The following is a 26,813-nucleotide window of genomic DNA, read 5'->3' as shown; positions in this document are numbered from 1 at the left end:
CGACGATAATTGTGACAATAATTATAATATTAGCTGGGATATATAAAGGTATCATTACGACCGTGAAAGCACATAACACATAACACATACATAATCAAACAAGCATAATTAGTTCCTGTTAATTCATAAATAAATGTAACTGTTTGTAGATATCGACGAGTGTGCAACAAACCCATGTGTGCACGGTACATGTGTCGACCACGTCAACAACTACACATGTGACTGTGAACCTGGGTATACAGACAGGAACTGCAGCACAGGTGAGAAGGCCTTCCCTGTCTCACACAGGTTTTATTTTCAGTATTATAACCTCATTAGCCCGGACCCTATTAGGTCGGACACCATGCTTTCCGGGCGATTAAGACTATCTGCGAACGAAGATACTAGTATACAAGGAAAAATATTCAGTAACGATAATTCGTTTGCTCGGATAATTATGTATTTGGACAGTTTGGTTAATTCTTTATGTTACTGTTTGTAGATATTGACGAGTGTGCAACAAACCCATGTGTGAACGGTACATGTGTCGACCACGTCAACAACTACACATGTGACTGTGAACCTGGGTATACAGACAGGAACTGCAGCACAGGTGAGAAGGCCTTCCCTGTCTCACACAGGTTTTATTTTCAGTATTATAACCTCATTAGTCCGGACCCTGTTAGGTCGGACACCATGCTTTCCGGGCGATTAAGACTATCTGCGAACGAAGATACTAGTATACAAGGAAAAATATTCAGTAACGATAATTCGTTTGTTCGGATAATTATGTATTTGGACAGTTTGGTTAATTCTTTATGTTACTGTTTGTAGATGTTGACGAGTGTGCAACAAACCCATGTGTGAACGGTACATGTGTCGACCACGTCAACAACTACACATGTGACTGTGAACCTGGGTATACAGACAGGAACTGCAGCACAGGTGAGAAGGCCTTCCCTGTCTCACACAGGTTTTATTTTCAGTATTATAACCTCATTAGCCCGAACCCCATTAGGTCGGACACCATGTTATCCAGGCGATTACGACTATTTGCGACCGAACATATACAAGGAAATGTACTCATTAACTATTATTCGTTTGTTCAGATAATTATGTATTGGGGCAGTGTTAGTTAACTTCATGTAACTGTTTGTAGATATCGACGAGTGTGCAACTAACCCATGAGTTCGGACAACATTAGCTCGGATCCCGATAGTCCGTACCTCATTAGTCCGGGCCCCGTTAGTTCGGACACCATTAGTCCGGACACCATAAGTTTAGGCCCCGATAGTCCGCACCCCATTAGTGCGGACCCCATTAGTTCGGACACCATTAGTGCGGACAACAATAAGTCCCTACCCCATTAGTTCAAACCCCGATAGTCCGGGCCTGTTTAGTCCGTACACCATTAGTCCGTACACCATTAGTTCGGACACCATTAGTTCGGACAACATTAGTTCGTACCCAATTACTCCAGACCCAATGCTTCTCCAGCGATCAATGTTTGGAGCGACTTAATCTGTTTAAGGGAAACATTCTTTGTTGGTCGGGAGATGTATGCATCTGGAATGACGGGGTTTCACTGTAACGACCTTTCAGTATCATCTTGCCCCTCAAATGTCGTTACAAACAATAAAGAGGATATTATCCATAAAACACATCATGCCTTCATGATATAAATGCTCTAATTGATGGTTTACATCCAAAATCTTTGAAATTGAAATTATATTATTCTAAATCTTAATTAACGTGCTCTTGTTATGTGTTTGAACGAATTACTAGGGGTTGTATTGAATAAGGTACTTATTTATCGAAATATATCATTCAAAAAACATTTGACAATCATTGTTCAGTATAACTATGAAAATATGTCATACAAATTATTGAACTAAATAATTTCTATTGGAGGCTATTGGATTTTATGTTTAGTTATCAGCCGGGACGTCGATTGTGGCAATTATTATAATATTAGCTGGGATATATAAAGGTATCATTACGACCGCGAAAGCACATAACACATAACACATTCATAATCAAACAAGCATAATAAGTTCCTGTTCATTCATAATATAACTGTTTGTGGATATCGACGAGTGTGCAACAAACTCATGTGTGCACGGTACATGTGTCGACCACGTCAACAACTACACCTGTGACTGTGAACCTGGGTATACAGGCAGGAACTGCAGCACAGGTGAGAAGGCCTTCCCTATCTCACACAGGTTTTATTTTCAGTATTATCACCTCATTAGCCCGAACCCCATTAGGTCGGACACCATGCTTTCCGGGCGATTACGACACAAGGAAAAATATTCAGTAACGATAATTCGTTTGTTCAGATAAATATGTATTTGGGCAGTTTGGGTTATTTTTTTAAGTAACTGTTTGTCTGTGCAACAAACCCATGTGTGCACGTACATGTGTCGACCACGGCAACAACTACACCTGTGACTGTGAACCTGGGTATACAGACAGGAACTGCAGCAGAGGTGAGAAGTCATATCTGGGTCGATATGAATTCCATTGCTGTATAAAGAAGGCATGTTCGTTTTGTGGATACGGGAACTTGAGCAATGGGTTGGCTGATTCCCATCACACAATTGATAGTCATGGGACAAGGGTAACTGACATGTTTTAAAATGCATCTCACCTGTATTAACTATCTATTGTCGACGGAAAGAAATGTACACATGACGTCGACATAAGCACATATACATTCCCAACATCACCCCCATCCTATATCTGCATATGCTTAAACGTGCCCCTTACCCGTTTATGTATTGAACATATAAATATGTTTCAATTCAATCTCCCTCCATATAATGTGTTTAAATCCAATCTCCCTCCATATAATATGTTTAAATCCAATCTCCCTCCATATAATATGTTTAAATCCAATCTCCCTCCATATAATATGTTTTAATCCAATCTCCCTCCATATAATATGTATAAATCCAATCTCCATGTACAAATGTCCTGTATTTCGGCGGTTATAAATGTGACAGAAAAAAGGCTATTGAATTTAATGTTTAGTTATCAGCCACGACGATAATTGTGACAATAATTATAATATTAGCTGGGATATATAAAGGTATCATTACGACCGTGAAAGCACATAACACATAACACATACATAATCAAACAAGCATAATTAGTTCCTGTTAATTCATAAATAAATGTAACTGTTTGTAGATATCGACGAGTGTGCAACAAACCCATGTGTGCACGGTACATGTGTCGACCACGTCAACAACTACACATGTGACTGTGAACCTGGGTATACAGACAGGAACTGCAGCACAGGTGAGAAGGCCTTCCCTGTCTCACACAGGTTTTATTTTCAGTATTATAACCTCATTAGCCCGGACCCTATTAGGTCGGACACCATGCTTTCCGGGCGATTAAGACTATCTGCGAACGAAGATACTAGTATACAAGGAAAAATATTCAGTAACGATAATTCGTTTGCTCGGATAATTATGTATTTGGACAGTTTGGTTAATTCTTTATGTTACTGTTTGTAGATATTGACGAGTGTGCAACAAACCCATGTGTGAACGGTACATGTGTCGACCACGTCAACAACTACACATGTGACTGTGAACCTGGGTATACAGACAGGAACTGCAGCACAGGTGAGAAGGCCTTCCCTGTCTCACACAGGTTTTATTTTCAGTATTATAACCTCATTAGTCCGGACCCTGTTAGGTCGGACACCATGCTTTCCGGGCGATTAAGACTATCTGCGAACGAAGATACTAGTATACAAGGAAAAATATTCAGTAACGATAATTCGTTTGTTCGGATAATTATGTATTTGGACAGTTTGGTTAATTCTTTATGTTACTGTTTGTAGATGTTGACGAGTGTGCAACAAACCCATGTGTGAACGGTACATGTGTCGACCACGTCAACAACTACACATGTGACTGTGAACCTGGGTATACAGACAGGAACTGCAGCACAGGTGAGAAGGCCTTCCCTGTCTCACACAGGTTTTATTTTCAGTATTATAACCTCATTAGCCCGAACCCCATTAGGTCGGACACCATGTTATCCAGGCGATTACGACTATTTGCGACCGAACATATACAAGGAAATGTACTCATTAACTATTATTCGTTTGTTCAGATAATTATGTATTGGGGCAGTGTTAGTTAACTTCATGTAACTGTTTGTAGATATCGACGAGTGTGCAACTAACCCATGAGTTCGGACAACATTAGCTCGGATCCCGATAGTCCGTACCTCATTAGTCCGGGCCCCGTTAGTTCGGACACCATTAGTCCGGACACCATAAGTTTAGGCCCCGATAGTCCGCACCCCATTAGTGCGGACCCCATTAGTTCGGACACCATTAGTGCGGACAACAATAAGTCCCTACCCCATTAGTTCAAACCCCGATAGTCCGGGCCTGTTTAGTCCGTACACCATTAGTCCGTACACCATTAGTTCGGACACCATTAGTTCGGACAACATTAGTTCGTACCCAATTACTCCAGACCCAATGCTTCTCCAGCGATCAATGTTTGGAGCGACTTAATCTGTTTAAGGGAAACATTCTTTGTTGGTCGGGAGATGTATGCATCTGGAATGACGGGGTTTCACTGTAACGACCTTTCAGTATCATCTTGCCCCTCAAATGTCGTTACAAACAATAAAGAGGATATTATCCATAAAACACATCATGCCTTCATGATATAAATGCTCTAATTGATGGTTTACATCCAAAATCTTTGAAATTGAAATTATATTATTCTAAATCTTAATTAACGTGCTCTTGTTATGTGTTTGAACGAATTACTAGGGGTTGTATTGAATAAGGTACTTATTTATCGAAATATATCATTCAAAAAACATTTGACAATCATTGTTCAGTATAACTATGAAAATATGTCATACAAATTATTGAACTAAATAATTTCTATTGGAGGCTATTGGATTTTATGTTTAGTTATCAGCCGGGACGTCGATTGTGGCAATTATTATAATATTAGCTGGGATATATAAAGGTATCATTACGACCGCGAAAGCACATAACACATAACACATTCATAATCAAACAAGCATAATAAGTTCCTGTTCATTCATAATATAACTGTTTGTGGATATCGACGAGTGTGCAACAAACTCATGTGTGCACGGTACATGTGTCGACCACGTCAACAACTACACCTGTGACTGTGAACCTGGGTATACAGGCAGGAACTGCAGCACAGGTGAGAAGGCCTTCCCTATCTCACACAGGTTTTATTTTCAGTATTATCACCTCATTAGCCCGAACCCCATTAGGTCGGACACCATGCTTTCCGGGCGATTACGACACAAGGAAAAATATTCAGTAACGATAATTCGTTTGTTCAGATAAATATGTATTTGGGCAGTTTGGGTTATTTTTTTAAGTAACTGTTTGTCTGTGCAACAAACCCATGTGTGCACGTACATGTGTCGACCACGGCAACAACTACACCTGTGACTGTGAACCTGGGTATACAGACAGGAACTGCAGCAGAGGTGAGAAGTCATATCTGGGTCGATATGAATTCCATTGCTGTATAAAGAAGGCATGTTCGTTTTGTGGATACGGGAACTTGAGCAATGGGTTGGCTGATTCCCATCACACAATTGATAGTCATGGGACAAGGGTAACTGACATGTTTTAAAATGCATCTCACCTGTATTAACTATCTATTGTCGACGGAAAGAAATGTACACATGACGTCGACATAAGCACATATACATTCCCAACATCACCCCCATCCTATATCTGCATATGCTTAAACGTGCCCCTTACCCGTTTATGTATTGAACATATAAATATGTTTCAATTCAATCTCCCTCCATATAATGTGTTTAAATCCAATCTCCCTCCATATAATATGTTTAAATCCAATCTCCCTCCATATAATATGTTTAAATCCAATCTCCCTCCATATAATATGTTTTAATCCAATCTCCCTCCATATAATATGTATAAATCCAATCTCCATGTACAAATGTCCTGTATTTCGGCGGTTATAAATGTGACAGAAAAAAGGCTATTGAATTTAATGTTTAGTTATCAGCCACGACGATAATTGTGACAATAATTATAATATTAGCTGGGATATATAAAGGTATCATTACGACCGTGAAAGCACATAACACATAACACATACATAATCAAACAAGCATAATTAGTTCCTGTTAATTCATAAATAAATGTAACTGTTTGTAGATATCGACGAGTGTGCAACAAACCCATGTGTGCACGGTACATGTGTCGACCACGTCAACAACTACACATGTGACTGTGAACCTGGGTATACAGACAGGAACTGCAGCACAGGTCAGAAGGCCTTCCCTGTCTCACACAGGTTTTATTTTCAGTATTATAACCTCATTAGCCCGGACCCTATTAGGTCGGACACCATGCTTTCCGGGCGATTAAGACTATCTGCGAACGAAGATACTAGTATACAAGGAAAAATATTCAGTAACGATAATTCGTTTGCTCGGATAATTATGTATTTGGACAGTTTGGTTAATTCTTTATGTTACTGTTTGTAGATATTGACGAGTGTGCAACAAACCCATGTGTGAACGGTACATGTGTCGACCACGTCAACAACTACACATGTGACTGTGAACCTGGGTATACAGACAGGAACTGCAGCACAGGTGAGAAGGCCTTCCCTGTCTCACACAGGTTTTATTTTCAGTATTATAACCTCATTAGTCCGGACCCTGTTAGGTCGGACACCATGCTTTCCGGGCGATTAAGACTATCTGCGAACGAAGATACTAGTATACAAGGAAAAATATTCAGTAACGATAATTCGTTTGTTCGGATAATTATGTATTTGGACAGTTTGGTTAATTCTTTATGTTACTGTTTGTAGATGTTGACGAGTGTGCAACAAACCCATGTGTGAACGGTACATGTGTCGACCACGTCAACAACTACACATGTGACTGTGAACCTGGGTATACAGACAGGAACTGCAGCACAGGTGAGAAGGCCTTCCCTGTCTCACACAGGTTTTATTTTCAGTATTATAACCTCATTAGCCCGAACCCCATTAGGTCGGACACCATGTTATCCAGGCGATTACGACTATTTGCGACCGAACATATACAAGGAAATGTACTCATTAACTATTATTCGTTTGTTCAGATAATTATGTATTGGGGCAGTGTTAGTTAACTTCATGTAACTGTTTGTAGATATCGACGAGTGTGCAACTAACCCATGAGTTCGGACAACATTAGCTCGGATCCCGATAGTCCGTACCTCATTAGTCCGGGCCCCGTTAGTTCGGACACCATTAGTCCGGACACCATAAGTTTAGGCCCCGATAGTCCGCACCCCATTAGTGCGGACCCCATTAGTTCGGACACCATTAGTGTGGACAACAATAAGTCCCTACCCCATTAGTTCAAACCCCGATAGTCCGGGCCTGTTTAGTCCGTACACCATTAGTCCGTACACCATTAGTTCGGACACCATTAGTTCGGACAACATTAGTTCGTACCCAATTACTCCAGACCCAATGCTTCTCCAGCGATCAATGTTTGGAGCGACTTAATCTGTTTAAGGGAAACATTCTTTGTTGGTCGGGAGATGTATGCATCTGGAATGACGGGGTTTCACTGTAACGACCTTTCAGTATCATCTTGCCCCTCAAATGTCGTTACAAACAATAAAGAGGATATTATCCATAAAACACATCATGCCTTCATGATATAAATGCTCTAATTGATGGTTTACATCCAAAATCTTTGAAATTGAAATTATATTATTCTAAATCTTAATTAACGTGCTCTTGTTATGTGTTTGAACGAATTACTAGGGGTTGTATTGAATAAGGTACTTATTTATCGAAATATATCATTCAAAAAACATTTGACAATCATTGTTCAGTATAACTATGAAAATATGTCATACAAATTATTGAACTAAATAATTTCTATTGGAGGCTATTGGATTTTATGTTTAGTTATCAGCCGGGACGTCGATTGTGGCAATTATTATAATATTAGCTGGGATATATAAAGGTATCATTACGACCGCGAAAGCACATAACACATAACACATTCATAATCAAACAAGCATAATAAGTTCCTGTTCATTCATAATATAACTGTTTGTGGATATCGACGAGTGTGCAACAAACTCATGTGTGCACGGTACATGTGTCGACCACGTCAACAACTACACCTGTGACTGTGAACCTGGGTATACAGGCAGGAACTGCAGCACAGGTGAGAAGGCCTTCCCTATCTCACACAGGTTTTATTTTCAGTATTATCACCTCATTAGCCCGAACCCCATTAGGTCGGACACCATGCTTTCCGGGCGATTACGACACAAGGAAAAATATTCAGTAACGATAATTCGTTTGTTCAGATAAATATGTATTTGGGCAGTTTGGGTTATTTTTTTAAGTAACTGTTTGTCTGTGCAACAAACCCATGTGTGCACGTACATGTGTCGACCACGGCAACAACTACACCTGTGACTGTGAACCTGGGTATACAGACAGGAACTGCAGCAGAGGTGAGAAGTCATATCTGGGTCGATATGAATTCCATTGCTGTATAAAGAAGGCATGTTCGTTTTGTGGATACGGGAACTTGAGCAATGGGTTGGCTGATTCCCATCACACAATTGATAGTCATGGGACAAGGGTAACTGACATGTTTTAAAATGCATCTCACCTGTATTAACTATCTATTGTCGACGGAAAGAAATGTACACATGACGTCGACATAAGCACATATACATTCCCAACATCACCCCCATCCTATATCTGCATATGCTTAAACGTGCCCCTTACCCGTTTATGTATTGAACATATAAATATGTTTCAATTCAATCTCCCTCCATATAATGTGTTTAAATCCAATCTCCCTCCATATAATATGTTTAAATCCAATCTCCCTCCATATAATATGTTTAAATCCAATCTCCCTCCATATAATATGTTTTAATCCAATCTCCCTCCATATAATATGTATAAATCCAATCTCCATGTACAAATGTCCTGTATTTCGGCGGTTATAAATGTGACAGAAAAAAGGCTATTGAATTTAATGTTTAGTTATCAGCCACGACGATAATTGTGACAATAATTATAATATTAGCTGGGATATATAAAGGTATCATTACGACCGTGAAAGCACATAACACATAACACATACATAATCAAACAAGCATAATTAGTTCCTGTTAATTCATAAATAAATGTAACTGTTTGTAGATATCGACGAGTGTGCAACAAACCCATGTGTGCACGGTACATGTGTCGACCACGTCAACAACTACACATGTGACTGTGAACCTGGGTATACAGACAGGAACTGCAGCACAGGTGAGAAGACCTTCCCTGTCTCACACAGGTTTTATTTTCAGTATTATAACCTCATTAGTCCGGACCCTGTTAGGTCGGACACCATGCTTTCCGGGCGATTAAGACTATCTGCGAACGAAGATACTAGTATACAAGGAAAAATATTCAGTAACGATAATTCGTTTGTTCGGATAATTATGTATTTGGACAGTTTTGGTTAATTCTTTATGTTACTGTTTGTAGATATTGACGAGTGTGGAACAAACCCATGTGTGAACGGTACATGTGTCGACCACGTCAACAACTACACCTGTGACTGTGAACCTGGGTATACAGACAGGAACTGCAGCACAGGTGAGAAGGCCTTCCCTGTCTCACACAGGTTTTATTTTTAGTAGTATAACCTCATTAGCCCGAACCCCATTAGGTCGGACACCATGTTATCCAGGCGATTACGACTATTTGCGACCGAACATATACAAGGAAATGTACTCATTAACTATTATTCGTTTGTTCAGATAATCATGTATTGGGGCAGTGTTAGTTAACCACATGTAACTGTTTGTAGATATCGACGAGTGTGCAACAAACCCATGTGTGAATGGTGCATGTGTCGACCACGTCAACAACTACACCTGTGACTGTGAACCTGGGTACACAGACAGGAACTGCAGCACGGGTGAGAAGTCATATCTGGGTCGATACGAATGCCATTGCTTTATAAAGAAGACATGCTGTTGCAGGAACTTGTGCAATGAGATGACTGACGCCCATCACACAATTTATAGTCATGGGTCAAGGTTTACGAAAATGTTTTGAAATGCATCTCTCCTTTATTAATGTACACATAATATAAACACAGGTACACATCCAACATCACCTCATTCTGTATATTCATGTGGGCCGTCTGTTTATTGAACATAAAACATGCATAAGTCCAATCTACATGTACAAACGCCCTGTATTTCGTTTATACATGTGACTTGTAGATATCAACGACTGTGCAACAAACACATGTGTGCACGGTACATGTGTCGACCACGTCAACAACTACACATGTGACTGTGAACCTGGGTATACAGACAGGAACTGCAGCACAGGTGAGAAGTCATATCTGGGTCGATAAGAATACCATTGCTGTATAAAGAGGGCATATTTGTTTTGCTGATACAGGATTTGTGCAATGTATTGGCTGATTCCTATACAGACGGATACTGCAGCACAGGTGAGAATTCCTTTTCGCTCTCATCACGTAACGGGAACGGGTATACGCTGGTCATGTTCAATATGTCCATTGACATCCATCACATACTTGTCACCAAGTGTCACAAATGCATTGTGAGACAAATAGTGCAATATTTCAGACGTAATTGAATGTTGCCATAATCCGTGTGTGAATGCTGCAAAAATAATTTTTGAAAAAATAATCTGTTCCTCTCTAATGGCTTAAGCGTTGTTTAAAAAATGAGGTCACAGCTCCCATCTCTTCATCTGTACCTATTTCAGATATTGACGACTGTATCAGCAAGCCATGTGTCAACAACGGCACCTGCGTCGACATAATCGATGGCTACACCTGTATTTGTCCTGAAGGTATCAATGGCACAGACTGTGAAATAGGTAGCCTCTATTTTCAAAATATTTTTACAGTTTTGATCCGGCAATGAGAATATGTTTTATGCAAATGTTTATGGTGTTTGTAATAAAAAGATTGTACAATTGAAAAAGAGAAAACGATGATCGAATATTCAGACTGAAAATCACTGAATTTAAGAATGTCGAGGATGCAAGAAATGTATGACCGGCCTTTCATTAAATCCATATCTGTGATATCGTCTATATCAATACTATTTTCTGTTGTAGGCGGTGATCCTTGTGTGAGAAATCCCTGCCGGAACAACGGGACTTGTATTGCTAGAGCGAGTGGTTTCAACTGCTCCTGCCTGGCTGGGTTTGAAGGAGACATCTGTCAGACAGGTACAGTGATGTTACAATGTCATCAGTTTCCAACTGATTGTCGAGGGGGTCACCTTGTTATAAGGCCCAGACGGTTGGAATGTGTTACCGTTATGGTTGTGTCATCGTTCCCGTGTCCATACTGTCAACTAGAGGTCTTCCAGGACCAGATTCGATTATTCAAATGTCGCCGTGTCAGACAGGTACAGTGTTGTTACAATGTCCTCAGTTGATTGTCGTGGAGTCACCTTGTTATAAGGCCCAGGTGGTTGGAATGTGTGACCGTTATGGTTGCGTCATCGTTCCCGTGTCCATACTGTCAACTAGAGCTCTTCCAGGACCAGATTCGATTATTCAAATGTCGCCGTGTTAAAAGTAGAGCATTGCTGATTGATGCGGAAATACCATTCACCCCTCCTTAATATACCATAAGATCTTCTTGACCCTTTTTTCAATATTTCAACATAATCATAATATACTCGCACACATAATTCATTGGAATGGCAGACGGGAAAATGTACCAAATGTAGTTGTTCTGTATCTGTAACAACACATATATTTGTCTGTGAAATTAGGTGAATTCAGTTTAATTAATTCTGATGAAGGAGTAAGCATAAACTCCGAAACGTTGTGTTCCTCATAATAAAGAAGTTGACATCCACAAAGTCTCTTCCTTTACGAATCAAATTCACACTTAAGTTAAGTTGCTGTATAACATGTTAATTATGTGACGTGAGCACATATTAATGAGCTATCATTCATATGGCTGAGTAAACGATAACAAGATAAACGTATCTGTTCTCACCATGTAGTTGAGAAAACATGTTTTTCATTCATTGTCTGAAACATACTGTAAAATCGAGAATTACCAACATCTTGTTAGACAACAGAACGCCCACACGGAAATCAGAGACAGTTGTGTTTTCAAAGCTCGAGCAGTCATTTGAATAAATAATGACACCGTGAGGAGGTCTATGAACATGTTCAACAATTATATTAACCTGTATTTGTGTCTCTTCTCTGCACAATTCCTGACACCAAGAAAAGGATCCGATAAAATGTTTTCTATACCGCATATCTCTTGAGCATAAGAAGAACACAAAATCCACGGCTGTTGAGGGATGGTATGTTCTTATGTTGATTAATGCATGACATGTTATTTTGCAAGACGTATCACTAAGCCCCTGGGGTAATATTAGGCATAACATGCAGTCATTATCGTTAGATACTCAATAGATAACATTGCCTGGAGATTCTCAGATATCGCCAGTTTATTCATAGTTATTATCACTGAAATATTACAGATTCATTTATGCTTTTGAAAATAAACAAAAGCGCAGAACTATTATCTCAGGGAGACGCGGGCAACATGATTATTGTAAAAAGGGATTCATTGTTGGTGTGACTACGTTAAACTTTGAAAAAAATGATACATTTGGATACACAAGTCTATTCAATATGAGTTGTTATAGTTACGTCCTTAGTGACTATTCACACAAGAGCCACTTACCGCCTCCGTGATCTGGAGGATCGGATAGGGCTTCTGCTTTGAGAGCGGAAGTTCGGTGGTTCGATTCCCGGCCGCGTCATACCTTAAGACGTTAAAAGATGTTACTTGCTATTAATTGCCTTGCGCTCGACATAAAGGGGATGGTCGTACGGGGTCAGTTTACTGTGTCTGAGTGAGGTAACCATGTTAAACTGAGGCAAAGTGTATTAGTGGGCTAGCACTATAAAACCGTCGTTAGTCCGGACTAACACAAGCAAACACACTCATGCACGCACGCACGCACGCACGCGCCGCTAGATAAGTGCAATCCTTTTGTACCAGACATGAAACACCATTCACCTCACCTCTGCTTAAATAGGGGTGTGGGTAGCCTAGTGTTAAGACATAAGTTCGTTACACCGAATTCATGAACTCCATACCACGAATTATGGTACAGTGCGTGAAGCAAATTTTGACACGCATCTAAGGTTAACATACATACAATGTACCACAACGGCTATTTATTCAAATGATTCCTAATCCTAATCCCTGCACCCTAAGATCTTATTGTAGACATTAATATGGGCGTATTGCCACGTATAAACACTGATGTGTATGCTGTCCGTTATCAACAAGGAAAAAATAACTTACCTGTACATAGCAAAAGAACCAGCAAGAGATCATGTATAAACATCTGATGTATGTGCTGTCCGTTATCAAACAAGGAAAAAATAACTTACCTGTACATAGCAAAAGAACCAGCAAGAAATCAGGTATACACACCCGATGTATGTGCTGTATAAGTCACTATAGAACTGCAATAATATTAATCGCGACGTTAAACCCAGTTCTAATTGACATTAACTTTCTGTAGGGAGTAAATAATTGAAACCATTCGAAATCATTTGGAGTTGCATAAGCATTCATAGAAATGATAAACACTTTCTTTTATCATTAAAAATCTCTAAAAGTAGAGTCCGTAGCACCTAACAATATCATGAGCATGATTCTATGAATCACCATCAAATAGCGATAATACCAGTTGTTTGCGAAATAGTGTGCGTATATGCAACGGCAAGTCAATTGTTCACCTGAAAAAGCAGGGAACATATGGCTCAAGTCAAAGTAGGCATCATTATTGTCACGGATGCGTTGGAAAATTCTCCACATTTTTTACAGCTTTATTATGTCCTTGAAAGTTGTTATGCTGATGGGACAACTTTTCAGCAAGACTTGTATGACGCCCTCTGAAATAAACACTTGTTTATTAATGGATAGCCTCTTATGTTACCTGAATTTCCCGGTTCTCTCGAATTATTCATCACAAAGCAGCTGCAAACTCATAAATCGTCACTCAATTTGGAATTAGTCATAGGTGTGCTGTCTCCTCACAGTAATGGAGAAGTCGGCAGCAAGATTAATGTGGGAATACATTACATTGATGGTTGACCATACGAAGCATTCTAACACGTCTTTTGAAATAGTTTGCTTTTGTTAATTCCCTGGTGAATAGTCCCACCACAAAAGCCAAATGTTTCAATTGGAACGTTTCTGTATATTGATTTAATTAATTCAATGGTAAAATGTGGTCAATAACACAAAGGTTTCAAATTTCAGGCATTTATATTACGCGGTCATGATCACCTTGAGCGATTAAAGTTGATAATGATAATTATAATGAGCATAATAGGTGAGCATGGTATCATGCGAATGTATGATGCTTACAAGGATACAATCATCAAGTCTTCAACAAAGCTCCTTATGTCTAAAGAGAAATTCATCTTTTACTAAACTGTGAACACATGTCAGAGCATCACGATGACTTGTGTTTGAATAATATGAATCTGTGTTTTAACCATTGGTACAACGTCTTTACCCACCCTTTACCCAACTCAATAGTTGATAATACCCTCAGTCGTGGCATGTTTTCGCTGTTCACTTGCTGTAAGATTGTAATGGCATGCAAATTGAAGCCCAACAATGTATGCCGCACATGCATGTTATGTTGGTGTGTTTTAGCGCCAGGCTCTCACGTGTTTATGTTTTTGCAATTTTTCCATCTTTTCACCAAATTTTTGCAGAACCTCATTCTTTCCACACAATTCAATCCCAATCCATGCAGAAATGATCATTCAGTTTTTGGTATTAATTTTGTATGGATGTTGGCATAATTTACGATTTTACTACGTTTGCCTTTCTTTTTTGGCAGAGTATAGATTAATTTGTTTCGCTTTTTTAAAGAAGAATTCGAACCTACAAAATCAGCACTGTAGGCGACAGAGGGAGTTGTTTATAAACAATGAAATATTTTCATCAAGACTGTCAATGTTATTACTATGTAAGTTGATATCATAAGTACAACTACAATACTGCGACACTCAGTGTTATTTGCTCGAACAAACGCATTGTTTATCAAGTTGATGTTATTGCCAAGGAGGTTATTCCAGTTATTATTTTAAATTTGATGGCCAACATTTCGGTTTACCCAAGGAAGTATGTTAAACGAATGCATATTTCGCGATATTTAAAATCATTACTATGGCGTCACAATAACTTAGCAGAGGTCGATACTGAGCCAGATATCCTCTTGCTTTTCTGTACGTGCATGTCATCCAACGTCATAATTGGCGTGTGCATGAAATAAGTATTATTACCCATATGGGCTCAAATATGCAGTGTAATAACTTTTTGATATTTGCACAGTGTGCAATTAGTGATTCTCGAAGCTGATTGGTCAGTGGAACGAAGATCAATTTTCATTGGACAACGGAACTATTTTTTTCTCTTCCCATTCATTCACAAATCCACGCCTTTCCCTTCAGATGTTTTACGTGCTACAATCTCACTGATTCGAGATTTTTAAGACAAGACACATAATTTCATATTAACAACATGATTTCACATTATCATTTTTTTCATTTATTTCACATGATTTTCATTTTACAGTAAAAACCAAAACTACGTCCCCGTTTGTAAACAAACATGGCTGGCCATTTGAGACCTGTCAAAGTAAATGACCTCGTTAAAGAGGACGGAGATCTGACTGACATGAAAAGTTATTCGTATAATTCAACCTCTGAACACATTTAATGTCTTTGTTGTCAAAACTGCATATGGCCAGACTGAAGTTCCAAGATTCAGATTGTGATGTTGCCAGAAACTGTTTCTAGGGCGCCAAGATCATCACCACCAAGTCCTTGTTTGCGTCTGTGTTAGAGAGCTTGCTGTTTCATGAATTTTTCGACCACCCGGATCCAAAAACCGGACTTTGTATAGACAGGTTTGCCTTTGTGAACGATGATGACATCGATAACTGCCAATGAAAATGAAAACACAATGAAAAAGTCTAAACTTGACAAGTTGACATGAATTTGGTTCACAAATGTATAAAGGTAAGAAAAGCACGAAAAATATGACTACTCACACTTTCAACGATGGCATCAGAATACAAATTCATTTTGCAACGACATTTAGACTTTCCGAAAGACATCATAAAGATACACTATTTCGTACAATTTTGTAACGTTGTGTGAAGAAATAAGGACGTGACACTTGTTTATACAACGTATACGTTTTTCGTAACCGCGACGTCTGCAAAATAGATTCTACGGCGCTGAGCGGTATGCAGGCTGACTGACGTCCGCTGACCATATGACTATGAGGGTTAATGACACAGGAAAGGTGCAACTAAACATTATTATTTGCAAATTTATCATTTCGACATGCACATCAGACAGTTCAGAATTCGAACTGTCTACTTTGAAGGAGATCAAGGGTAGCATATAGTGTTACCTTAGCGACATGATTACCAGCATCTGGTTGCGAAATCGATGCAGTTTGCTGAACTCGGAGGTTTTGAAATCAAAACAAAAATAATTAAAAATACAAGGAAAAGAAAACTTACCCCAGCGAGCTGATCCTGTGTCCGATATTGAACTAAATGAACTCCGTGAATGCGGACAGCTTAGCACCAAGTCTCCAGATACCGTGTTTGTCTATCAACAGGTATTCGACCATTATGAATCACATCAAAATATCAACAAACTCCCGTCATCTGACTGTGTCCACTCCGCGTTTGACAAATCCTCCTGAAATCCCACATGCACATGTTTCCCATCAGTGACACTTGTCTCAAATCACACACGATGTTCATTAAACTTGTTGTCCGGATTAAACTGTAACCGGTTCGCTTGTCATTCCTGGTTTCGGCTGTCTCATATCTGGGTCAAGTCGGGTCATTCATTCCGACACTGAGACAGCAATCGTACTTTTCAAAGTTTACCTTCTTTTCGTAACTTTTCTCTAACAAACAAGACTTCTGTACATTCCGTCTATGTTGTTGTTATAGATTTTGGCATTTTTGTCAAATGACACATAAAAAAATTGACAGGTTTTCCGTGTTTCCTCTTCTCAATGTGAAATGCATGTATCTGCCGATGCACGACGGGGGCTGTCTGTCAGTGACGAGATCTTGTCAAAACAAGCTTTGATTAAAAAACCTGATGAACCTTTTTGGAAACCTGTCTCCTTTATCAATGCTAGATAGTGTACGCTGTGTAAATCGGACAGAAATATAACTGCAATAATTTGATCTTTTAATTACAATTTTTAACAAAACTATTTTTTTTCACGCGTAACAACATGTTAATTGAGAAATGCGGTTGGAATGAGTGGACGGTATTTTTTCACACGCGGATTGATACAAAACAGCTGATTCTTGATCGGCGACAGTTGATTGTTTTTTTCTTGAAACATGTTTTTAATATGAATATGGGTAATAAATAGAATCACCCACTCGGTACGAGTGATTACGGAAAATATGTCACTCGTGAAATTAATGTTTTAAGTTCCTCGCTAAAGCTCGGAACTTAAAACATTAATTTCACTCGTGACATATTTTCCGTAATCACTCGTACCTCGTGGGTTATTCTATAATTAACCTCCGCTCTGATAGTCCGCTGCTGGATAGTCCGCCACCAGACACCTGGGCAGATACCAAGCCTTTTTAGACCCAGGTATCCGTCCACTTAAATTCAATGATCATCCCAAACTGTCTCCAACGTTAACAGTAGATATCGCTTGGGTGAGATATAGAGAATACAACACTCATTCTCGTTAGATACCATTTTTACCATACGAAACGAGTGGGCTTTCGCTCGGACAGATACCATAGAAAGTTCACGAGTTTCTTAACAATGGTATCTAACGAGAATGAGTGTGGTGTATTTTATTTATTACTTACGTTAAATATATATTTAAGTGTCAATACATAACAACTTTCGTTCGTTGACAGACCAAACTGAAACCGGTTGCAAAATCTGGTTTCGCATGAATATTGATATATGCCCAAATATGGGCATTGTTGACATTTCTATGCATACGCATTAACAACAGGCGCCTGAAGTTGTCTTTGCAAACATAACGGCACCGACGCTCAAAATCCTTTTTGAAGAATTTCTTCAACTTATGGTAATTCAAACCTCATGTTGTTAGTGCGCAGGATACCTATAAGAAAATTTTAAAAGTCACATTAGCGCCGCGCTTTTAATATCGGACCAACAGTCGGTCACTCGCACTGCCGTGGGTCCCGCCTGTGCAAGCAAAATGGTTCGGTTTCCTTGGTCTATCAGTTGAATATATATCATGTCCGTACCATTTTGGAAGAGGGAATCACAGTGTTCGCCAAGGACATTCATGTTAACTGTACCAACCTGTACTGAAGACGTGAAAATCAACAAACTCAAGTCTGCTTGCATGTCAGTGACAGCTTCGAACGAAGGGCAAGGTCACCACCGGAATAAGAAAAGACAACCTTGATCTTCTCACAGTGTGTTACGCTAAAGATAGGGAATGTTATTGTAAACATTTGGGATATTTTGGGCCACATAATCAGAAATCGGTCTTTTCTACTGCCCTCCGTCGTCTGGCAGTTTATGGAAGACCTCGGGCTTCTGCAAATGATAATGCCCTGAAAAATAGCGTTACCCTTATAATAGAAAATGCCTAAACAAACTAAATTCTTTTCCAGAGAACTTTATCCGACCAACCACCATCAACACTGTTCTGCCGACCAACGTTAAAGCATTTCATAAGAAGGCTGAAAAGGGTCGTAAGTATTTGTATTCGAATTTATCAAATGACTTTCAAAGTGGAAACCACGTTCCCTTTTTGTCAGTAAATGTTCATTGTTATCTAGATCCTATACATTGTATGTGTACTTTGTGCCGTTTTTTATAGTCATCAACAGCAATATTAATGGTTTCTTGATGCAAGTTTATGTTGAGTAAATGTGTTTTTTTTTGTAAAACATCTTTATTCCAAGCGTTTATAGAGCAATCCTCCCAATGAGCTTTGTTCATTTCCAGTCCAGATGTGGAATTAATGTTCATCTTTTTTTTATATGTGAGTGAGTGAGTATGGTTTTACGCCGCTTTTAGCAATATTCCAACAATATCAATCAATCAGTTTATTCAGTACTTAAAAGGCCACGGGCCTATAATACGATGCGTATTTACATGTAGGTGACATGGTTTTTAACTAACAATTCTGTTTCTTTGTAACATAGTGTGAAAAACATATGTTGACAGGTTACATAACATAGTATCATTAGATGAAGTTAAAAGATCTACAAACTTATGGACATTCGGGTGTACAGAGTAGAAAGATGGCACATATTTATCACGTAAATGTTTTAAAGCTTGACATACCAGGAGAAAGTGAAACTCATCTTCAATTGAATTTGTGTTACACAATGTGCATATTCTGTCTCTTCTATCAGTGTGATTGAATCTACCAGTCTCTATATACAGGTTGTGAGAGGAACATCTAAATCGTGCTAGTGCAACTCTTTTTTTTTTAAACTCAAGCTTACAGAGGTACGCCTCAATTTCAATATTACTTTTCATGATTCTATAATATAAACATTTATTTGATTTGGATATTAATTCTAACCATTTCTGTAAATACATATCTTTTAGTCTCTGGGTGAAGGACATTAAAAAGAGCGGTTCTGATTCTACACACTGATTATACCACACATAATTAAAACCCGTAATAAATAATAATTCTTTTACGTTTGTTACCCAATTTCGTTTTCCAGTACTGTCGCAGACTTTTAACGTATCATAGCACTTCCTAGGGTTTCTATCATTAGTCATGTTTATCAAGCGAAGCCAGTATTTAATAACTTTTAAGTAGGATTGAATATACAGCGGATATGGTCCCGTTTCTCCATATACCATTATGCTGGACGTACTATTTTTAACTCCTAAATATTTCTTGCAAACAAAGAAATGTACTTTTTCAATTTGATCATGATTTTTTATACCCCAGATTTCAGCACCATAGTGTGGTATTAGAATTGTCTTTGTATCAAAATTTTAAAAATATGATCTAAATGAGATGTCTCTTAGAAATGGAGACTGTCTAAATATACCAGTCCAAACCTCTTTAGCTTGTATAGCAACTTGATTGACGTGAAAATGCTATGAAAGTTGATTTATGAAATAAACACCAAGATTTTTATAGGAAGATGTGGTTTCCAAACTTTCTCCATTATGAAACCATTTGTCAGTTGATGCTAGTTTTCCCCCATTTTTAAAGACTTTGTTTTTGCTCTATTTACAACTAAGTTTGATTCTTTACAGAATTTTTCAAGTTCATTAATTTGCCTTTCACTTTGTCAGAAATATATGACATCATCTGCGAACAGCCACAGAAATAATTCCGTAAGATCTGAATGTAACTGTATACCATGGGAGCAATTTTCTTGTATTTGAGTAGCTAATTCATTAATGAAAAAGGAAAATGGAAACGGACTCATTATACACCCTTGTCTAACACCTAAATCAATTGTAAAACTTTCTGACATTTCGTTATTATTTCTCACATTGGTATATATACTGCTCAAAAGATTACTCATTTTCAAGCTAATTCCGTGCGATTCTAACAGTGTCCATAGTTTTGTTAAATCTACTCTGTCAAACGCCTTTGAAAAATCAACGAAAAGTGCATAAAATTTTCCACCTCTTTTTCTGAGACATTTCTCTATTAGACTCTGTAGTGTAAAAAATATTATCGATGGTAGAATATCCCTGTCGAGAACCAGCTTGTGCTTCACTAATTTTCCCCATTATATCTGCCCAATTCTGTAATCTTTTATTTATAATGTATATGAACAATTTACTAAAAAAACGCTTAAAAGTGTTATACCTCGGTAGTTATTGGTATTGTTAATATCACTTGCACCATGTTTATGGATGGGGACAATTATGCCAACCGTCCATAATTCGGGGAAATTCCCACTCTGTAGAATATGATTAAATGTTAGTTATAAATATGGTATTATGATATCTGCACAGTGTTTGAAGAATTCCGAAAGCATTTTGTCAATTCCTGGCGATTTATTGTTTTTCAAATTATCTATGCTATTCATTATTTCCTGAAACGAAATTGGAGAACCTAAAATGTCAGTTACGACATGATCGGTTTCACGAACTCGGTCACACTCTGTAGTATGTACATGGTCTATATCCATATCATTACTATTTGATTCGAAAAGAGATTTAAAGTGAGAAACCCATTCTCCTGTGCTGATATCATTGCCTTGGGAATATTTTCCTCTAAGTTTTCTTATTGACCAGAACTGGGTTGGGTCATCTATACTGTTTGCTAAGAGTATCCTTTGTTTTTGGAAGTAGTTATTTCGTTTCTGTCTACAAATGGCATTGTACTTATTTCTTGCCGATTATCAAGTTGTAATGAATCCAACCGTCCATGATTCTTTAAGTTGTCTGAACCTATTTAGGTACTTACACCTCTGTCGTTTCAATTCTTCAATATTTCAGCAATATCACGGCGGGGGACACCAGAAATGGGCTTCACACATTGTACCCATGTCGGGAATCGAACCCGGGTCTTCGGCGTGACGAGCGAATGCTTAAACCACTAGGCTACCCGACCGCCCCTTTTATATGTGTATATATATATATTGTTTTATTGAACTGAACTGATAGGCATAAAAAACTTCTCACTGATCATGAGTTTGAATGTTAGAACAAGTGAAAGCAAAGACGAATATCGCTGTCATCACGAATGTAATCAATTAGGTCATCTGATTCTTATCACATTGAAACAATAAATCGTTACGGCAAAATGAATCACAGTAAAATGTTTCCGGGTGTCTCGTAATGAAATCGACAAAACCCTTTCCATTTTCATAAGAAATTTCACGATATAAAGTCGGCAATGTTTTCAGCGTGTTTGCCTTTGGGAGACGTATTATGATTTCAATCGAAAAACGAGTTTTCAGTGAGACGTTTCTTTTGTCCGTCAGTTTAGATATTGATTACATTGTGTATACCACCAAGTTTCCTGACAAATAGTATTTGATTAAATCCAATAAGATAATCAAACGTGTTTCTTCTTCATCAGACCAGCGTATGGCGTCGACATCACTTCAGTACTTTAGTGGGGCGGTCGGGTAGCCAAGTGATTAAAGCGTTCGCTCGTCACGCCGAAGACCGGGTTCGATTCCCGACATGGGTACAATGTGTGAAGGCCATTGCTGGTGTCCCCCGCCGTGATATTGCTGGAATATTGCAAAAAAGCGGCGTAAAACCATACTCACTCACTCACTTCATGTAACAACATGTATAGAAACAATCTGGAATCTATGTGTATGTGATGTGTATGTGTATACTCACTCACTCAGGACTTTAGTGCGTGTACATTTAGTTTACAATTCATAATAAGATATATATTCTCACAACAAAGGGTTTCAGTCAATGTTTTCATCATGAAAGGCCTGTTTACGTCATTCCAGAAACGTTATCGTTGACATTCAAAGGAAGATGCTAAATATAACACATCTTTTGTCAATATGATACGATGTGACCTTTCCATTCAGTGTTCACACCACCAAAATTTCACCAAAATAGTCATCACAAAATGTAAATGCCAGTGGGTGACGTTTTGAATTGACAATAATGCTTTGTGACTACTCGTTAATCCGGTAAGATCGACACAATAAAGTGAGCATGTACTTTTATTTCAGCTAATGGGGAAACTCAGTTTTCACGAGGCACTGTCGCAGCTTGGCCGTACACGTTCGAGGATATGGACATTCTGGAAGACTGTGTTATCGTATGCAACCAGGATGCGAAGTGTGTATCTGTTATCTACATGGACAATGTATCCAACTCACGGCGCTGTATCCGCCTTCAAGATACTCCAACACGTTAATACAAATGCGGGGCATGCATTTTTTGCCAGACAGAATGTCCAACTTATTCACATTGTCCCTGTTTATTGAACTAGGAGCAAATTATTACTGTTCTGATATAACCTTATGTGATCACTTGACTCTAAAAGCATACCGTGTAAAGACATCCCCCTGGTGACATCAAGACAGTTCTAATTATATAAAAGAAAAGTAAAGTTCTAAACCATGGTACATGTAGATATGTCTTATGAGAAAATACATGCTCATTTGAATCAACATGCAAAGTTCACGAGAACAATGCTTTCTTGAGAACGTTTTAAATGTTATTTTCTTTAAAAACATAGCTCTGGTCCTAAATAATACTTCATTTATTTTCAAAGACGTTCAGTGATAAACTGTGTGGCCTTAATTTGCATATGGTCGTTTAGTGAATATTAATTCGTTTCAGTTTACAAGTGTAAGGTTATTTGCCCTTTCTAAAATGACTACTTATAAATTATGATACTAATGTACATCTTCAGATAATGGATGTAATAATCGATCTCGAGGTATCTAACTAATTGTTGTACATTTATTCATAAGAAAAGATAACGTGTATGTAATCAATGTCATTTTATACTTTGATTTTTAGGTCAATAACAGATAATCAGACAGTATATAGAGAATCCAACTGAATGAGATTTTATCATCCAAAATCTACTGAAATCTAACTTTTTTAGTTTATTAACAGTCATGAGCAGTAAAATGATTACAAAGAGAACCGCTAACCAGCTTCAATAGCAGAGAGAAAAATCATGTCATTTGATTGTGACGTCATGGTAACCGAAGACATCACAATGATCTGTAGGGCATTGCAATGCAGTCTCATTGCAGAGATATCTTCTCTTCTCTTCTCACCAGAGTGATATCTCCTGTAGAGGCGAGTTTGGGATGATAGACCTTCAAATCACAAGTTCCGGTGAATGCCATTAAAACTTACCAATGCATATTTACATGAATCCGACTAACTCACCGCGAGTACATGAATATTACAAAAACGTTTGATGTTGATTATACTTGAATACTGTTTAATTTTACCTATCAGAACGTTGTATGAATATTCTAAATATATACAGAAATATCAATCACTTGGCTAGCAATAGATGGTTAATTCACATTGGAGAAAAGGAAATATAACCTGATTTGTTGTATACCGTATTCTCTATAGTGTATAACCAATATGTCTCTTACCCGTATCTCCATAGTGTAATGCCCATCTCTTACACAGCTATCGATAATGCTTTACCCACCTATGCCTCTAACCAGCATCTCCATAGTGTAAAACCCATCTGTGTCTCTCACACAGCTATTGATAGTGCTTTACCCACCTATACATATCTCTTACACGGGTCTCCATAGTGTAATGCCCATCTCTTACACAGCTATCGATAGTGCAACACCCATACATATCTCTTACACGGGTCTCCATAGTGTAATGCCCATCTCTTACACAGCTATCGATAATGCTTTACCCACCTATGCCTCTTACCAGCATCTCCATAGTGTGAAACCCATCTGTGTCTCTTACACAGTTGTCGATAATGCTTTACCCACCTATGCCTCTAACCAGCATCTTCATAGTGTAAAATCCATCTGTGTCTCTTACACAGCTATCGATAGTGCAACACCCATACATATCTCTTACACGGGTCTCCATAGCGTTATACCCTTCTATATCTCTTACAAGGGTATCGATAGTCCATTTCTAATCTATGTCTCTTATGCTGATCTTATCAATGTATTACCCATCTATGTCTCTTATCCCGGTCTCGATAGTGTATTACCCATATACATATGTACATTGTATGTCTCGTTCTCGGGCCACGGCAGTGTATTACAAATCTGTCTTTCACTCGACCTCGTGAGTGTATTGTTCATCTCAGTCTCGCACCCAGGTATTGAGAGTGTATCACCTAACCATCTTACTCGGGTCCCCATACGGTGTTACCCAAGTCTTTTACCTAGATCTCGATAGTGTATTACCCATCAGTGTTTCTTACCCGGGTCTCGATTGAGCATCACAAATCTGTTGTGTCTTTTAACCTTGGTTCCGATAGTGTATTACCCATAACTGTCTCTTTCCGGGTCTTGATAGTGGATTACCCATCTAAGTCTTTTACCCAGGCCCCATAGTGTAACACCCAACAGTGCCTCTTACCTGAGCCGCCATCGTCTATTATCAATCAATGTCTCTTATCAGAGGTCATTGAGTTCCGGATAAGACTGGTAATAAAGGTAATAATGGGTTATAGTCCTAAATTGATGTGTTTTTGTGTTGTATTAGAATCAGTTATGGATTATCAGTAATAAAGAAGTAAGGAAAAACTGATAAACATAAACATATATTTAGTAATGAATCCACACATAATGAAGTGATTTATCATTGATTTCGTATTTTGTACCACAATACTTTTTGTTCATGTATCCATATTATTGAATGGAGTCTTCAATGGGATAAACGTTTCCTGGTCAATTAACTGCAAAGATAAAGGCAGACAAACACAATTCTGAAAATGACAATTAAAATTGACATATTTAGTGTTTAGCTGGTCAATGTGGATGTAATAGAGTGTGAATATTTGCATATCCTCATTCGATATTATTGCATGTTGTTATATTGTTAATGTTTGTATTCTTTACATAATCTATAAACAAAGTAATACAAGAACTTTAACATCAGTCTGCCCTTTGTACGCATATTTGCAAAACAGACAGTCTTTATATTGTTTGCATTGAACGAATATATTTTTACAACTGAAGTCTCATTTGACTTTAAAAGAATCTTCAAGGGATAAGTGTATTGGCGGATTTGTTCTTGTGGACGCTGTAAGAATGAGATGAGGGAACAAAAAAATAGATAATTAAAAATACCTGTACGTATTGATTCGTAAGTGTGACTTGTCTGCTGGTAATAATGACGAGTCCAATGTAGTATTTCAAATTGATGTGTCATATATAATGAAGTACCTTGTAATATGATGAAACTAACTATTCCTATAGGCAGCATGACTATTATCACTGGGAGTATCCATTTGGAATATGAGGAGTGTACTGAGCATTGTTTACACTAGATTATTGAATTCAGAAAATATATATGACACCTCAAAATGAAACAGTAATATATACAAGTGAACCAATCGTTTTGAAAACATGTATACGTTATCAAATATGTATCGATAGCCAATGGTAAACATATGTTTGTTTATGAAATTATTCTTAAGCTCTTGTCTCTATACATATCACCAGGTTTATTTATTCATCGCATTTATAGAGTGATTGACAGCACACGCTTAATTACTACTTTGTTAAAGTTGTGTTGTTGACACCTGATGTCATCACTGATTTTCAGTGATCCTCTCATATAATTTTCCCACCTATTTTGCCTTTTACGCCCAATGGAACATGTTCCGTTGGAAATCGAGACTAGTTATTTTCTAGCATGGACTTTGTATATTTGCATAATATTGGTAAAATATTCATGTACGTATACATATATCTAAATATTAACAGTATGAATAGAAATCAGAAATCTTTTGACGCCTTGACATTGTTGCAAAATATGCAGACGTGATCGTATAACATGATATATATCATGCGCCTGATCAAGTTGGATTCTCAAAGAGTATCACTTTGATACAAAGTGTACACGTCCAAAAGAACATAATAATAATGTAAATGTAATGATTTTCGACAAGAACAGAAAGGACATCAAATGTGATTTAATGTTGCAGTGGTAACATCAAGCAAGGTCGTTCCTAGATGAACATGCCAACAGTTCTATCATGCTTGACTT

The 26,813-nt window shown here is 38.1% G+C and overlaps 1 protein-coding gene across 1 annotated transcript in view; it reads left to right on the top strand.

The window, feature by feature from the left end:
- The window catches only part of LOC124137513, a 493,827-nt gene that overhangs the window by 35,691 nt on the left and 431,323 nt on the right, over nt 1-26,813 (top strand). The window contains exons 17-32 of the mRNA XM_048387755.1: nt 150-260; nt 482-592; nt 814-924; nt 2,066-2,176; nt 3,175-3,285; nt 3,507-3,617; nt 3,839-3,949; nt 5,091-5,201; nt 6,200-6,310; nt 6,532-6,642; nt 6,864-6,974; nt 8,116-8,226; nt 9,225-9,335; nt 9,558-9,668; nt 9,883-9,993; nt 10,304-10,414. Of these exons, the coding sequence (XP_048243712.1) occupies nt 150-260; nt 482-592; nt 814-924; nt 2,066-2,176; nt 3,175-3,285; nt 3,507-3,617; nt 3,839-3,949; nt 5,091-5,201; nt 6,200-6,310; nt 6,532-6,642; nt 6,864-6,974; nt 8,116-8,226; nt 9,225-9,335; nt 9,558-9,668; nt 9,883-9,993; nt 10,304-10,414 (1,776 nt within the window). The remainder of the gene's footprint in view (nt 1-149; nt 261-481; nt 593-813; nt 925-2,065; nt 2,177-3,174; nt 3,286-3,506; nt 3,618-3,838; nt 3,950-5,090; nt 5,202-6,199; nt 6,311-6,531; nt 6,643-6,863; nt 6,975-8,115; nt 8,227-9,224; nt 9,336-9,557; nt 9,669-9,882; nt 9,994-10,303; nt 10,415-26,813) is intronic.

Source organism: Haliotis rufescens, unplaced genomic scaffold (assembly GCF_023055435.1).
Source record: "Haliotis rufescens isolate VD_foot unplaced genomic scaffold, xgHalRufe1.0.p SCAF_7, whole genome shotgun sequence".
Taxonomy (NCBI): domain Eukaryota; kingdom Metazoa; phylum Mollusca; class Gastropoda; order Lepetellida; family Haliotidae; genus Haliotis; species Haliotis rufescens.
Note: the sequence above shows the minus strand (reverse complement) of the source record. Positions and strands in the feature narration are given on the sequence as shown.